Genomic DNA, 17,592 nt, shown 5'->3' with positions numbered 1-17,592 from the left:
CATTTTGTTAATTGACAAAAATAAACCATTAATACTTCTATTTCTGAAAGTATTCTTACTTTGCAGGATTTTTTTCCACACCTGAATAAAACTTCTGCACAGTACTTACAGTTACCACTAGTGGGAGCTCAATGCATACGTTAATAAAACAGTATGCAGTAGGTTGCCTCTAGTGGTTGCTGCAGGGAGACAGTGTTAGGTTTAAAACTAGAGATGAGCGAGCGTACTGGCTAAGGCAAATTACTCGAGCGAGTATTGCCAATTTCAAGAACATGCCCGATCGTGCCAAAAGATTCGAGGGCCAGCGGGGGTGAGCGGTGAGTTGCGGGAGTGAGCATGGGGGGTGGGAGAAAGAGAGAGAGAGATCTCCCCCCCCCCCCCCCCCGACTCTTTTGGGACGGGCCGGCATGTACTCGAAAATGGCAATACTCGCTTGAGTAATTTGCCTTAGCGAGTATGCTCGCTCATCTCTATTTAAAACCTATGTCAATGTTATTTCTCTTTATAGGTTACTGGTCAGACCACACATGGAATATTTTATGCGGTTTTGGGCATCGGCACTCAAGACTGACATATCAGAGCTTGAGCGGGTACAAAGGAGGCAATTCAAGTGATTAACCGATTGGGTGGACTACAATACCCAGAGAGGTTATCAAAATTGGGGTTATTTAGGTTAGAAAAAGGACGGCTGAGGGGCGACCTAATGACTATGTATAATAGTGGACAATACAGAGATCTCTCCCATCATCCATTTATACCCAAGACTATGACAGTAACAAGGGGGCACCTGCTACGCCTAGAAGAAAGACTGTTTCTACACTGATATAGAAGGGGGTTCTTTACTGTAAGAGCAGTGAGACTGTGGAACTTTCTGCCTGGGGATGTGGTGATGGCAAATTCCATAAACCAGTCCAAGAGGGGCCTCAATGTCTTTCTTGAGCGATGCAATATTATAGGTTATAATCAGTAATTACTTCAGAAAGGTCAGTGGTCTGAGAAATATTCCGATTGCCAGATTAGAGTCAGGGAGGAATCTTTTTCCCCTAAATGAGGAAAATTGGCTTCTACCTCATTGGGGTTTTTCCCCTTCCTCTGGATCATCAACATTGGGGGGGTAATAGGCTGAACTGCATTGACATGTGTCTTTTTTCAGTCTTCCATACTATGCAACTATGTTGATCCGAGTTATAAAAAAAAAAATAGACAACTGTTTTATTTATCCATTAACGTCGATGTCTCAAGACTTGTTTTTTGTGGGCAGAGTTGTATTTTTCAAATGGTATTATTTAATGTACCATATAACATATTGAAAAACTTCTAAGAGGCGTGAAATGGGAAAAAAAAATGCAATTCCGCCATCTTTGGTGGGTCTTGATTTTACAATGTACACATACCGCCTTCCATCACTTCAGTAAAGTAACGATCTTCCGTCGCGGCTTACAGCTATGTTAGAGGATCGGCAAATGTTTCCCATTGAAAATTTCGCCTCGCACGCCGTGCAATGTGTTGTACTGTTCCATTGAAAACAATGGACGATGCGTTCCAAGGAACGTGAAAAGATAGGAAACAGAGCACAGCAGAGAACCGAGCACTGGCGTAGGGTACAGCATGAGCAGGCAGAGGTGAATATATTGCCATCTGTTATTTCACCGCTTGGGGAAGGGGTTGTCCCAAGATCTTACAGCCCCTTTAAAAATGGTTTTCTTTTTACACTTTTATTTAGACCCCATGAGCAACTTGAACTTTTGATCATTTGACCACTTGTACTACATACTGCAATACTTTATTATTGCAGTATATAGCGATTTTAGATGTTGCTTTCAAGCCCTTCCTCGGGCGCATTCAGTAGGCTCTGGATTATGCTAGCCCTTCTATCGCCTCCGATCGTGCTGCAGAGGGTGTCGATGGGGTGCTTTTAAACAAAATTTACTGTACTGGATAAATAATGTAATATTTATAGTACGGTGTTATAGATGTGCCAATACCAAGTGTGTATTTTGTTTCAATATTTAAAGCATTGCATTAAGGGGGGGGGGGGGGGGGGGGAATTTAGATGAGCACTGCAGTTATTTGTGATGCATCTCCTCACTCCTCCTCCCAAGAAAGAATTCCCTTTCCGTGACAGAGCAAATATGTTCTCTGAATACAGGTAAAGGGGCTGATAACATGAAAACTCCATGTTAACTCTCTTCCTGGGGGGACAGGGGAATCTGTCTCTGACAGCTGTAAACTCACTTGTAAAGTTGGTATAGGGGAGCATTAGTCCAAAATGGTAATGACTTTTTACCCTGTAGAACAAACATGGCTTGGGGTAATCTGTAGGGGGTTTAAACTGTTCCTTTTGCACCTTGTAGTAAATGCTGATCAATGCTCATTTACCTTGCCTTCGCACAACACAATTCAGAATGTACAGAGAAACAATCATACCTACGGCCATTTGTCCCCCATACAGTACCGCAGCACGCGCCCCCCCCCCCCCCCATTCTCACAATGAGAAGAGTTCCCGACAACCAATTTATTGAATTTTTTTTGCTGCAATCCAATGAAGAAGCATTGCTGGTTGGTTAGTTGATCTGGTGCGGCGCCACATGTGCTGCTGATCGGGCAAATGAATGTTCATCATGCTGTGTAAAATGCCCTTTATTCAGAGTTCTTAAAGCTTACATCCGAGCCACTTAAAAACCCGTTAGGATGTGCACCTCCGTCTGCTGATTCAAGTTGCTAATCTAGGATTAAATGAGTGCCCTGTGCGGATTATTACCTTTATTTACCTCCAGCCAGCACTCCATTCACTTCAATATTGGGCAGACGACAGAAATTACTGCGGCGATACAGGAAAAAAAAAAAAAAAGGCTTTCTTAAAAGGAAGTCTGTCATCATGAAAATGGTGGCCAAACCGCAGGTATCATGTTGTAGAGCAGGAGGAGCCATGCAGGTTGATATATAGTTTTATGGGGAAAGCCTCAGTATAAGGGCAGGCTCACACGAGCGTATCGTAAACCGCTGCGTTGTACAGTCATGTGGCGCTGCGATCGCATATGCCTGTATGACAGTATTTCACGCACGCCGTTCTTCACTGGCTTATTTTTAATTATGTAATCTTTCCTTGTTTTTTTACCCAGCAACATGCATATAAACCGCCGCACATATGATATATAATTGTGTATGCACCGCATTTTCATACATATCCATAGAGAACGATACGTGGTAAGACAGTACATGCAGCATTCTTTTATACTCGCATAATATACGCAAGTGTGAATGGATTCATGGAAAGCCATGTACTTTCATTGACTCCATTCACCACGTATTATGCAATGAAATTGCACTGGTGTGCGCTCAGCCTAAGGCCGCTTTCACATGGCCGAGATGCACAAATATGAACCCTATTCTTTTGAATAGAGTCATAGATGAGCGGTGCGGAAAATAAATTGCGACGTGTCCTATATTCTCGCGATCCTTGGAACACATCGGTTATGGTCCTCAAATGGGACAGGAAACCGCATCATACAGTCAACAACGTGCACGCAAATGCGAATGGAAACACTTGCTGATCTTCCGACGCGGCTGAAAGCTGTGCCGAAGGATTGCAACTTTACTGAAGTTTAACAGAAAAACGCCTCACACTGCTGTGAGAACAAGCGTTGGCAAGCGCAACAATGGGGCCGACTTTCTCGTCACGACATCGCGCTCGCCCGTGTGTAGGTAGCCCAACTTGTATTTATTTATAATTCTGCACTTTGAGCTGAAGAGTCCAATGGGCGGTCCTATCAGTGATTGACTGCTCTCTGGATGACTGTACATACAGGAGGAGCTGTCAATCACTGATAGGACCGCCCATTGGACTCTTCAGCTCAGAAAGGCAGAGATCTAAATGAATAAAATACAAGTGATATTGAATCGTTCCCCATAAAACTATATAAACAGTCCGTTCATCTTCTCCAGCTCAACAACATGATGGCTGTAGTTTGGACAGTGTGTTCCAGCTCCAGACTCCCTTTAAACACGCAAGTACAGGCTGTGTGTCTGTAAAAGGGAACTACACCATGGACACCGATTTAAGAAAAGAGTACCTGCAGTATGAGAAGTAAAGCAGGTGCAGTGTAAACTTGCAGGTATGTAGAGATCATGATTGGGATGCAGCTCAACTGTATCCGGAACATGGTGGCCAATAACTACTTTCTATGTGTGCTGTAGACTTATCCTTCCCAATTCAATGACTGGGCTTTGGGGGAGAAAAACAAAAAACACATTCTTCATTGCTCTTAGATCCGCATTGGTTCCTTTCTCGAAACTCATTTGTTTTCCACCTCTGTGTATGGCAAAAATAGTGTGGTAGCAAAAAAAAAAAAAAAAAAAAAAAAAAAAAAAAAAAAGGCAGTTTAAAAAAAGAAGTATTTAATTTAAAAAAAGTGATCCCCTTATTGCCTAACCAGAAAAGTATATTAATCTTCTGCTTCTAGAAAGACAATATTTATCATCAGATTTTTCAACCTCTCACACAATTAAGGGTGGCAATCTGGGGAATTAAAAAAAATAAATAAAAATTAAAGGGGTTGTCTCGCGGAATCAAGTGGGGTTATACACTTCTGTATGGCCATATTAATGCACTTTGTAATATACATCGTGCATTAAATATGAGCCATACAGAAGTTATTCACTTACCTGCTCCGTTGCTAGCGTCCCCGTCTCCATGGCTCCGTCTAATTTCGCTGTCTGCTTGCTTTTTTAGACGCGCTTGCGCAGTCCGGTCTTCTGCTCTCAGCACGAACCGCTTCAGCCTGCTAGCCGCTACAGCTCTTCTGCGCATGCGCAGACGAGCTGTCACTTCTCGGGAGCGCGCTTGAGCAGCCATTCTGCTACCATTCTCTGTTAGAGAAAGGTGCAGAAACTTGAGCAGCCCAGCCGAGAAGCCGCCCATGTAAGTGAGGGGTCGGGGTTTTTTTTGTGTGCGCTGGGGGGACTGTATAGACCGCCGGACGTCGGAGCCTGCCGCCGGAGCCTTCGTCTGTTGTCAGGGGCCTGCCGCTGGGCCCCGGGGCCTAGCGCCGGTTACCTGCTGCCTGACGGTGGGTGACTGTGGCCCAAGAGCGTGCGCCATGGTCGGCCACGTTCAATCCCGGGGTCCGGTCGGCGGCTACGGGGCGTCTGGTTGTCAGGGAGACACAGCTGGTAGCGTCTCGGGAGTGCGCACGTCGGGCTGAAGCAACCGCGGTGCACCTTGGGAAATGAGCCGGCGGCCATCTTTGGGAAACTTTTTATAAGTTGCTGAAACGCTGGAACTGTAAGTAGAAACCGGCTTTAAAAGTCATTTACACGGGTGATTAGTAATGTATGCTTAATAAGGGGGACTGGGCAAAAAAAATAAAATTTCCCTGCTTCCTCAAGACAACCCCTTTAAGTAGTCTTTTTGTTTCAGGGACACCCAAAATAACCCAACACAAGCAAGGTATATAGACAGCAAAATGTATTCTATTTATTGTACAATCCAATTTATACAAGTTCCAATTGTGCTAGTTGTTTTTTGCTTTCCTATCTTATAGTATTCTCAATCTACATTTACATTTAATCTAAGACACTTTAAATATATTTATAAAACAATACAAAATAACATGGAGTGTAGAGTTTTTCTTTCGCCCTACATACATTCACTAGATAAAAAGTACATTAACATTTGGTTAATTGGTAGGCTTCCTATGTCAGAATCTTAAACCACAAGGCTGTTCAGGAATGAAAGGAAAAACCCCAAAGTCAACAGAAAACCTGAAATCGAGACACTTATGTTTGAGACCATAATAAGAACCAAAGCCCTTGACCTAACTATTCTCCGTGAACCGTCTACAGACGTCCCATATTGTAACTTAGGGCGGCGGTCTACTGGCTACATAGAAACCTCCCTCAGCAGACATCCAAACCTATCAGATGACAGCACTAGGTAGTTAGGGGTACTGAAAAATGAAAGACTGAATATATATGGACAACTCATGTAATTTCGGCCATGTGCCAGCTCTGAATTTATGGTCCAATCTAGAATTTAAAAAAGGACAATTCCAGCCAAACCTGAGTAGATAGATTTGACTTGTGTTAACACCAATCTCCCATCGCTAAAGCCATACTCAAAATAGTCCAGGAACTGGAGGTCTGCAGAGCTCTTCTGTGGACTCTTCACGTCATCAGCGTATTAGTTGCCCGTAGAAATGACATGAAGAGAACTGAATTGTCTGTATAGAACCCTATTCATAGAAAAATACTGTATTCAATGTCAGTCCTACAGGGAAAATGAACACCAGAGTAAGGAGCCCACCTCCCGTTTCAGCTTCCCGCTGGCACTACTGGATTGGCCATCTCCTAGACTACCTAATTTTTGTGGGACGTTCAGCAGTTCTCTTAGACTTTTATATTCTTGCCTTAATTCCTGCATTGGGATTTAGTAGATAAGTGCTGCTCCATCCTCCATTTTCTTGGATATTCCAGCAGGTATGATTTGGAGGGGACTGAAGGGATTGTGCTCAACACTAGTCAAACCCTAATGGGTTAGCACAGCAGCTATAGTAAATGTCTGTGGTCCGATGGAGCGATCATCCACCAAATTAGTTTCTCTGGGAAGTTATAAAATGTCAAGGTTTAATTCCCTGAATTACACTTCAGTTGTGTTTGAACATATTAAACAAAAGATGTCACATCATCTGTAACAAAACAAGAGTATTTGGCACAATTACACTTTACAGAAGCCAAAAGCGGGTTAGGGAGTGGGGAGTCACTCACTAGAGAAACCTTTTACAGCTCATGGCAGAAGCGTCTTCATACTGGCCAGTACAAAGGTCTGGAAACACATCGTAGTCCGTAACAGAAACGTAATGTGACCAGGGAGAGTTTTTCATGCAAGACGTGGCAGTAGAGTGAAGGCCAGTACGACATGGCTGAAGTTCATAGAAGACATTGATTTATTCATGGAAGACCCATACATCTAACAGATAAAGTTAATTGCATATAAATATTTTTTTTTCATTTGCTGAAATTCGGCACTTAAGGAGAAAAGAGAAAAGAAGGCAATTAGTTAAGGAGCTCTAGGTAGGTAATTGGCACTTTGCCTTTCTGGTTGCCTCGCTCTCCCATCAACCAGTCAGAATCCATTCCAGGAATGCTGTATATGGTTATGATCTGAAATAATAAGAACAATCATAAAACAATCAGTTGGAATAAGACCTAAATAACAAAAAAAAACCAAAAACAATAAAATCTAGTAATTTTTGAATAGAGTTCATGAAATGTTGGTCATTCCATCTTCTACACCAGTGGCCTTCACAGATCTAGTACTTGGCTATTAACATGGCTTAAAGTGAACCAGTCATCAGCCTTTGAGTTCCATAAACTACATTATGGGTTTCGAAAGGTGATGGAATGGGGATTCTGGGGAGTTGTGTTTGATACTTACCGGCCCCCCGTTCCAGCGCCATGTGCCTCCAAAGTTGGCAAGTGTACAGTGTGTGACTTTTCAGCCAGCTCCGTGCATGCGCTCTCCAACAGAGACAAACGGGACACAGCGCTGGAACAGGTGGGCGGCGAGTATCGAACAGCTCTCCAGACTCCCTATTCCATCACCTTTGAAAACCATAAGGTAGGTTATGGGCTAAAAGCTGCTGCCAGCTTCTTTTTAGAGGCAGACTCTGTTCATGTGTGCAATCTATGGGATGGGGTAGAATCAGACCTTCTCTGAAGTTCCCAAATTTTAAAGGGCAAATTATAAAACAGCTACAAGATGGATACCATCGAGGAATATATAACATATGGTTATAGCAGACCGATCTAACACCCCCTCCTACCCCATCAGAATGAAGGATGTTTTTTCTGGCAGGATCAATTATATTTTTCAGTGCCACAATTTAACATCTCATGTACTGCAAAACCTTTAAAAAATTTTACGTTGATTGAAGCTGAACAAACCCCCCCCCCCCCCCAAAAAAAAACAAAAAAACCTGTTGTGCTATAAAATATTATGGTGATCAGAAGATGGAAGTAATTTGCAGGATGACCTGTGGTTTTTATTAGTAATATTTTAGGGTTACATGTAACTTTTTATGACAGCTTTTTAATTTGCAGATAAGGAGGAGAAAAAAAAAAAAGTGTAATTCTGGTGTTGCGCATTTTATTTTTTTTGCTATGGCCTTCATCGTGTGAGATGTGTTCTTTTAACAGACTGGACTTTTACCGTCTCGGTGATAAAAAAAATATATACAGTATTTGTTATGTTAAAGATGGGAAAAAGTTTTTTTTTTTTTCTAAACATTTTTTGCAATAATTAAAAAATCTAACCAAGTTCTTTGTGGGGAAGAAATAAACTAGTTTGATCATTTATATAATATATAGCAATACTTCAGTATTGCAGTAGAAGTGAAACAAAAGGTTTTCCCAGCAGCTCAGGCAGTATTGAAGGATTTGTTTCAGCATTCTAGTAAAAATATGGTTAAAACAAAAAAAAAAAAACAAAAAAAAACACTGCACGAGTATTTTAAATGCAGGTGGCTTTTCTGTCCACAGGGGCCAATAATCTTTTCAACACTTAGTGGAGTCTATGCCACAACGAACTGCTGCTGTTCTGAAGGCCAAAAGGAGGCCCAACATGCTACTAGAGGGGCATCTATAATAAAATGGCCATTCAGTACAAGTTAGGAAACCAAACTATTTTTGATTGGTGCCAAGGTTTATCTACCTCCGCATTAATCACCAATTATAGTTGCAGCAAGGGGCCGTAGGTTCGAATCCTATCATGGGCTACAGTGCTATGTAATTTGCAAAAACTGACAAACACTATAAGAACATACAGTGTGGGAAGGAAACAAATGCAATGTTTTTTTCTATTACACTAGCCCTATTATGTGTGCCTGAGAAGTTATACCGTCAGCCCCACAAGGGACAGGAAGGGATATGTGTGACTGTGTATAATGCTGCAAAATAAGTTAAACACATTTATTTCACATTTCTTATATAGTGCCATTTACATTGTAGCCAGCAGCACAAGCAGAAAACCCATGCAAGACAGACTTCTCAGTTTGGAGGTTATATTCTAGAGGGTTTTCAGGTGATGGATTACATAGGTGTCAGAGTGACCCGTCTTCTCATCAAAGACATAATTACCTCATCTGCAAGAAGTGATAGTTCACTGCTGTTGGCGGCATCATAATCATACAGAACTCTGGCCTTTCTATTGCCATTCGCAGCTTTCAGCTCACTGAAGCCTGATGTAACAACAGAATTGCTTGCAGCAGGTAATGGAGCGGAGGCCGAGATTGACGGGGGAGAAACACTTTGCATAGTCGTTAGGGACGACTGATTATTGTTTGATGCAAAAGTCGATGGAAAGCTGAAGAAAAGAAACAGAGAAAGTGCCTATTGAGCCTCCTGCACCAACAACGTTACACATTTTACTTTAAGAATCCATTTCCATTGTTTCACTTCTAGCAGGGTTAAAATGATGTACCTTACCTTCTCCCGACGTCTCCTTCAACATGCACTTCCATGAATTACTAAAAGCCTGTATTATACTAATAGGCACAATGTGCAGATTCATTCTGTCTGAGATGTGAGGACTGTCCACAAATTGGTCTTTTTTGGCTCTAAAGACCCATCCTAACAACTTTGTATCTTTCATTGCTGCCAATACTGTGACCATGGGTGTAAAGCTCATACATTGCCTTCCTGCATCCTCGCCGAATATACTGTATAAAGTACGAGCCTGTATAGCAGCCACACTAAAATACAGTGCCAGATCTACTTCATGACGCGGCTACGGTCGCTCTACAGAGCTGTCCTCCATACCATGAACAGGAGAAGGGGGAACCACGGAAGGGCTGATCTGTTGCCATAATGTCTAAGTGCAGCTGTGGCCAACCAGTAGGGATCTTACCAATTCTGGACAATTGGGTGGCATACAGCCCTTGTGCCACATTGTAAACCTAAATATCAATCTGAAAACTGAAATTCTAGGATTTTAGGTTTCTCTACATTTTTGTATCAGTGTGGTTCCTGACATCACTCAAAGCTGAACGTGGTTCACATTGTATAAAATATTGGGGACCTCAGTCGGATGTTGGGAACCCAATGTGCTCGGTTTAATCGTGAATGACATGTTCGGTCACAAGCCCCTCCAGCTACAGTCATCTTATGGACGGGAGCAAAGCAACAGTGGGAAATCCAAGTCCCTGCCGCATAATACAGGGAAGCTGCAAGGAATGCAGAAGTAGTCCGTCTGCTCTTCTATAAGAAGGGATTGTGATTATATAGATTGGACTATTAGAGTAATGTGTGTACAGTGCTTACATTTACATGACATTCCACATGACCCGCGCAATTGTGAGCTGTAAGAAAGGGCTGCAATTAGAATAATGCAGACACATCAGCGCCGTCCTTACGAGTCGCTAAAACAAGGTGACCTTTATAAATGGGCACAATTTGCTTTCACATATTCGACGGCTATTAGTATACAATGGCTGAACCCGTGTCAGGATTGGCAATTGAAATAAATAGAGCAGACCTGAGAAGTGGAAATGAGGTTACAAGCCATTGGTACACTTCACAGAAGGCTCTGCAAGCTGCAAGGCCTGGTGGATTTGTCTTTTAGAGGGGATGTTATAAGGCCACAAACCGTTGCTTATCTCCCCAAGAAAGGATCGATCCCCCTTTATTTTTAAAGCTCCCCACCACAAACACTACAGCCATCTACTTCAGTTTATGCTTTTGGGAGTGCAAGGGTGCTTGTGCACAGGGCGATCTGTCGGTGGCTCGTCCCAGCGATAGTCTTCCTATGCTTGTACACTGGAACGATTCCCGCTGACTGAATGGAGGTGGAGCGGGTCGGGGATATTGTTCCGGCCGACAGCATGCATTCTCAGTCAGCAGACAGTTCATAGGTCGCCGACTCTTTATACTAACTGATAGGTTTCTGCACGCAGAAAACTACGTAATGATGAATGAGAAGCTGAAGACTTCCCGTTTGTCGTTCGCTCGCTGCATGCAACTACATTGAACAATTATCGGTCAGATTCCTACTGGATTGTGATAATCCGAACAATACTTGTTCCGTGAAAAAATAACTTACGTTTTCTTGCAAGGTCATGGTGGGGAAAAAAAAGAAGGTATTCCCCAAAACCTCACCACTTCTACTATAACCAAGGACCACTTGAGAATTACAGCTCAGCAGCGCTGGGTTTAATCTGCAATACCACATACGGCCCAAAAACAAGAAATGGTGTCATTTCTGGGGAAAACTAGATTTTTTTATTTAGTTTTTAATCCTGGATAACTACTTAAAAAAAATTGAAGACATTTTGAATCTGTGAAAGACTGAATTACAAGGGAACGAGAAAAAGATTGCATACGAGAATGTGTTTTACACGTGGATAAACTGAACGACTGACAAGAAGCAAAGTGAACGACGGATCGGCCTGTGTGGCCGGCCCGCTCCGCCTTCATCCACTAAGAAAAGCTCATGCCTGTATATAAGCACCAGAGCCGTTATCACTGGGAATACCAGTCGGACCCCAAGCACCTGGTAATTGTCCCACCTGGTACATTAGACACTCTGGTGCTTTCACACAGGAGCGATAAGTTGTTCAGTGAATGGAGGCGGTACCGGACGGAGATCGCTGCCAACTGCTTGTCTCCATTCGGTGTCTCTCGTTTACATGGCTGATACAGCGTTCACTTCGGTCGGGCTCACATGAAAGTAAGAGCATTTTGACTGCAGATTTTCTGCGATTGACATGCACTTTTTAAATTTCGCATTGCTCGCGCATTTGTGTGGGCGCACAAAAATTACACACAAAATCATTGCTTTTGTGCATATATGTGCAGCGAATACGCAGGTCCTCGGCACATGCTGTGCGCAGCTACGCAAGCTTATTGATTACAATGGGCTCTTGCAGTGTACAAGATAGATTGCGTTTTCTCAAACTATCACAGAACTGGGCAACCTGTTGGGTGGGTGAGTGTGTGAGTGTGGGGGTTCACTATTACTTCTGGGGCAACTATAATGCATGATACGGCCTGTATCACACAGGCCCGGCTTAGCTACGGCCTGCTCAGCAGGCCGCGCCACACAGGCCCGGCTTATGCTCAGCAGGCAGCATATTGAAACTAGAATGGGTGGGAGCAGGAGAATGTCCAGTACTGTAGGGTGAACTCAGAGGGGGTGGGGCCAGGAGAGACTGCCGAGGAGCGGGAGGGGTGAGGCGCAGGGCATTGTGGGATTGCAGCACAACGGCGCCATCTTTAAAAGCAGTTTTAAACATCAGTTTACAAAGTAAGAAACAGACATTACAGGCAATATGCTTGGAGTTTTGAACCCATGTATGCTGGGTTAGTGAAAGGAAAGCATTATAAAAACATTTCACCCTGCATGGCGAGACAACTCCTTTAATAACCTGGATACGGGCAGCATGTTATAAGGTGCATGTATGTTGGGCATGACAGAAAAAGAATATGCAAGTGATTGTACCAATATGTCAGTAAGTACATGCAGGCCATGTTGGCACCATTTTAGAGAAAACCCCTTAAGCACATGCTGAACAGATACTGTATGTCAGTATATATCAAACTTAATATACTCTTAAAAGGTAATCTGCCACCGTGTCAGATCGCTTTAAAGTGCCACTGACAATTTTTTTTAAAAACTTTTTTTACAATGGCAGCATATTTCGTTAAAAAAAAAAAAAAATGATGAGGGCAGCATATTGTAAAACAGGACAGGTCCACTTAAAAAGGGACCAGTCACAATGACAGGATTACCCAAGGGTATATTAAGAGTTTCACTAGGAGGAAGAGATCACTGAGCCAGCCACACCGCTAGTACTTACCTGCCAAGCTGTTTCTGAAGGTCCAGCATATACTGATAGCACTGAGCATAACAGGTCATCTGGGCTTCCACAAAGTCATTCAGACAGCGCAAATGATGTGCCTTTATGGGAAGACAAGGAGTTATAAAGTCATATTGGGATCTTAAAAGGAAGGTACTTAGACAAGCATGCTACAGTGTAAGTAGGCCATGCAACGCAAGGAGGAGATGAAGTGCCTCAGCAGTACCACATATTGGCAGGTATGTTCCTTATAAGCGTGCTTTCGAATGGCACAGATGCCCAATAGGCCGCCCCAGTGATAACACTTCTGTACTCTTACACAGGAACGAGTATCGCTGACTGTATGGAGGCCAATTAGGACATAGATCATTCAGGCCGCCCGCCTCCATTTACAGTAGGCAGACGGTTCATAAGTAACCAACTGCCTGTTTACAAGGAACGAAGCGTTGTTCACTTTTCGTTTGTTGTTCAATGCATTTACACTGAACGATAATAGTGGAGAATCTCACTGGGTGGCAGGATTTCGAACAATAACCGTTCCATGTATAAGCGCCTTAAATCAATGCCCGATAGGGAAGCCATCTGCCAACTGGGTGGCACTGCCTCTGGATGGATGTGCAACAATTGTCTGATCCTGTCAAAATTAGCAAGTTTAGCTGATTGTAGTATAATGTGTAATGAGGCATTAAAAGGGTTGTGCCCAGATAGCATCTGGTTCATAAGCTGTATATGTCAAAGAGGGAAGAATGGGGGGTGGTGGGTTGAGGGACATTCCACTGGAACCTCTTGATGGTTTTTGTCTGCAGCACTAGATTAAAAGGGGTTTTTGCAGCCAAAATTCCCGTTAAGATTACGTAATTAATCACTGTGCAAAAACAAAAGAAATGTGGCGGAGGACCCACACTGTCTGTATGTGTCAGATGGCATCTACATAAGATTTGTCCACACTTGACTCTAAAGAGTCACTGCAATTTTTAAAAATGGTTGACGTGTCACAGCGACACGTCAAAAGCTTTGATCAGTAGGGTCCGGGTGCCAAGACCCCTGCTGATCAGTGAAATGAAGAGGCTGCAACACTCAATCAAGCGCTGCGCACCTTAGGTTGTTTGTTGCCTCTTGGCAGCTTAAGGCTGGGGTCACACAGGACGGAAATCCTACAGAATGACCGCACCGAAAAACCACAAGATCTCCGAGGGTTTTGGAGCGGTTTCACCACCGGCATTCTGCTGCGGCTTTCTCTCCCCATAGAGAGGCAGCTGCAGAAACAAAAGAATTGACATGCTCTGGAATTGAATTCCGCACCGCATGTCAGTTTTCCTGTGGTTTGGCCGCAGCGTGTGGACGAAATTTTTGCAAAATCTCGTCCACTTTGCTGGCTAATCCCGGGATTACGAGCCGCGGGTGGAATTGCTGTGCAGACTTTCTGCATGGAAATTCCACCCCGTGTGAACCCAGCCTAAGAGATGTCTATAGACGTCTGTGCCCTCAGCAGCAGAGAAGAGCTGACATTCAAGGAAAGTTTTTAAAAAATGTTAAAAAAAAGGTTCCGTTTATACAAAGCAATAATTATAAAGAGACTGTGACAGTTGTAAAAGACCCTCCAAGTGAAATTAAAGAATACTCTAGTCCACTGAATAAAAACAGGAAGTTCCTCATAACACGGATAAGACCATTTCTAGAGGAAGGTCCCCCTAAGGCCGCCTGCACAGAAATGGATTTTTGCTACAGAACATGCAGTCAGCGCACTGAGGATCTGCAGCAAAGAACGTTCAAACCATGCTAGGTTAACTCGCTTTTTCCTTCACATTCACGGAGACCATCTGTGATTTCCACGAGCGGAGAGGGAAAAAAAAACAACAAAAAAAAACGCACCAAGCAATGGAAGCTTTCCGAGTTGCAGCCCAGCCGCAATTGGCATTGCGGATAGGCTGTGGGTACCAGCGTCATTGCCTGGCAACGGCATTGGAAAAAAAAACAAACATTTTAAAAAAAATATATAAATAATTAGAGATGAGCGAGTATACTCGCTAAGGCACATTACTCGAGTGAGTAGTGCCTTAGCCGAGTATCTCCCCGCTCGTCTCTAAAGATTCGGGGGCCGGCGTGGGTGACAGGTGAGTTGTGGCGGGGAGCGGGCGGGCGAGAGGGAGATCTCCCCTTTTTCTCCCCGCTGGGGAGATACTTGGCTAAGGCACTACTCGCTTGAGTAATGTGCCTTAGCGAGTATACTCGCTCATCTCTAATAATCTGTACTGCGCATGACCGACTGCGAGCGACCATGGTTATCCACAGTACAGCAAAAGCAGGTGGATTGCCGGGCCAGGTTCAGAGCCGGAATCCACTGCGAGAACCTGCATGTCGAATCCGGCTCTACCGTGTGCAGACGGTCTTACTGGAAGTAGTATACCACGTTACAAAGCAGTAATTGTGTTGGCTGTAAGACTCCTAATTTATGAATCAGTTTTGTAGACATTCATCTGCCGGGGAATACGTACATGGGTACTGCTGATGCCTTCTAGCAGCAGACGTGTAATCTCAGCTTGTCGGTCAAATTCGCTTTGGGTTATTCTCAGTTCCTGTTCAGCCTTGAGAAAGAAAACAGCAATTACAAAACATGTCTTTGTGGGTATTTTACTGACGGCAGACAGCCACAGCAATCACAGGCACACAGGACCCCATTACATTATGTTCTCTGCTTGTTAACCTGCACTAGATGCAATGATCCGTGTCCTGTTCCCCCCAACCACGGCTCCCTCTCCGGCAGCCACGGCTTTACTCCCCCCCTCATTTTTTCTTTTTTTACCATTTTATTTCCAGTGGCTTATCAGCCTGGGGGGGGGGGGGGGGGGGGCGCCCACCAACCACAGACCCTTAATAAACCACAAGTCTGAAAGTGCCTCAAGTAACCGCTGCTGTAGACTAACACATTTCTCTTCTAGTTATGCAATACATCAGCATTTCACATCCACTGCTAAATCTTCACTCACATTGTGAATCTCTGTACAGAAAACACTGGAGATAGGAGACCAAGCCCCACGTTCATAGCAATATACTGTTCATAGCTTGTGTGAGGGAATACAGGACAAGCCAAGGTGGCCATATACTTAATAGGTGCCAGCCAACAGTCATTTCTCCTAAAATCCCCATACACATTCATCTTGGCCAAGCATGTATTTGTTCTCAAGCAAGGCTAACGAGGAATCTGCTGCTGCCAGACTCCCTGGGCCACGGCTTAGCTATCTTGGGAAGAATGGATATAGCATATTGAAATGCAACTGTGTTTAAATGGCCAGGGACTGCCTAGAATGGCACTGCTGCCCACATGGACACAGGGTGTGCACAGGGACCGCCGGCTGTGCAGACTATACAGTGGATATAAACTCTACACGCCCCTGTTGAAATGCCAGGTTAAAAAGGAAAAAAATATATCAGATGAATCATCTCAGATTTATTCCCACCAGCAATGTGACCCGTTATCTGTACCATTCCACTGAAAACAAGGGTGGGGAAAGAAGACAAAAATAAAATAATGGTTACATAAGTGCGAACACCCTCTTCTATTCAGGGAGGAGGAGGTGTTCAGAATCCGTTAGTCACATTTAAAACTCATGTTAAATAGTAGTCAGCACCCGCCGGCTGCGGTTAATGTACCTATAAACAGTCAGGCTTCTGCTAAAAAGCTGGAGATGAAGAAGAATTTCACCTTTCAGCAGAACGACCCAAAGCAGACCAACGAATCACCAAAAGAAGGGCTTCACCAGATCAGAGTTTTGGAATGGCCCAGCCAGAGGCCAGACCTGAATCCCAGAGAAAATCTGTGGGTTGACCTGAAGAGGGCGCTACACATGTTGCCCTCACAATCTGACAGATTTTGAGCGCTTCTGCAAAGAAAAGGGGGCAAAGATTGCCAGGTCAAGATGTGCCATGCTGATACACAGGCCCAAAAAGACTGAATGCTGACATTAGGTCAAAGGGTGCATTAAAAGTCTTAGTTTTATTCATGTATATTGATGCAACCACATTTTATTATTTTTCCTTCAACCATTTCCACCCTATGAGATTTCAGTTTATTTTTCAATGGAATTGTACAGATAACGGGTCACATTGAAAGTGGAAAAAAAATTGAAATGACTCATCTTTGTCAGATTTGTGACGTGACAAAAACATAACGGGAGTTTAGACTTTTTATATCCACTATGAGTGTCCATCTGCTTCGGTGGTCCTCATGCTGCCCACTAGGTATAAACAAAAGAATGGCAGCACCAAGTGGCAATAAGTTATTGGTGCCCGCTTTGTGTAAATTAAGTCCCCACTTTTATTTTTCTGTTAGATATTAAAAAAGACACATTTCCTCTACAAAAGTAGAACCACAAAGAAAAACAATCCTTCACTCAGCAAAATTTGCACATTCGAGCCAAGGTCTGGTATTCCCCCGTTCTCTGGAAGTGAAAACACTTTTTACATCTGAAAAACCTGATTATGGATAATAAGCAACAAGAATTTTAGTTAATTTAAACATGGTTACAAAGTAACGTTGCTTGTATGAGGAAAGACCTGGACCAAACGCTGAGGGAGCCCATCAGTAATGGACCACCAACCCCCTAGATACAGAAGATGGCTTCCAGTCTTAAAGGGACTTATCATAATTCTGCATTTAAAGCCGTCACCTCAGCGCTAACAGACACATGTAACACTTCCTGGACACGCGTGTTAAGCCCCGTTTACACACACAGATGATCCA

The 17,592-nt window shown here is 43.5% G+C and overlaps 1 protein-coding gene across 1 annotated transcript in view; it reads right to left on the bottom strand.

Moving 5' to 3' along the window:
- Positions 1-5,454: 5,454 nt before the first annotated feature.
- The window catches only part of SH3GLB1 (SH3 domain containing GRB2 like, endophilin B1), a 43,228-nt gene continuing 31,090 nt past the window's right edge, over positions 5,455-17,592 (bottom strand). Inside the window, exons 6-9 of the mRNA XM_066597317.1 lie at positions 15,347-15,436; positions 12,852-12,952; positions 9,136-9,361; positions 5,455-7,161 (exon numbers count right to left, since the gene is read on the bottom strand). Of these exons, the coding sequence (XP_066453414.1) occupies positions 7,054-7,161; positions 9,136-9,361; positions 12,852-12,952; positions 15,347-15,436 (525 nt within the window). The 3' untranslated portion in view covers positions 5,455-7,053. The remainder of the gene's footprint in view (positions 7,162-9,135; positions 9,362-12,851; positions 12,953-15,346; positions 15,437-17,592) is intronic.

This window comes from Eleutherodactylus coqui, chromosome 3 (assembly GCF_035609145.1).
Source record: "Eleutherodactylus coqui strain aEleCoq1 chromosome 3, aEleCoq1.hap1, whole genome shotgun sequence".
Taxonomy (NCBI): Eukaryota; Metazoa; Chordata; class Amphibia; order Anura; family Eleutherodactylidae; genus Eleutherodactylus; species Eleutherodactylus coqui.
Note: the sequence above shows the minus strand (reverse complement) of the source record. Positions and strands in the feature narration are given on the sequence as shown.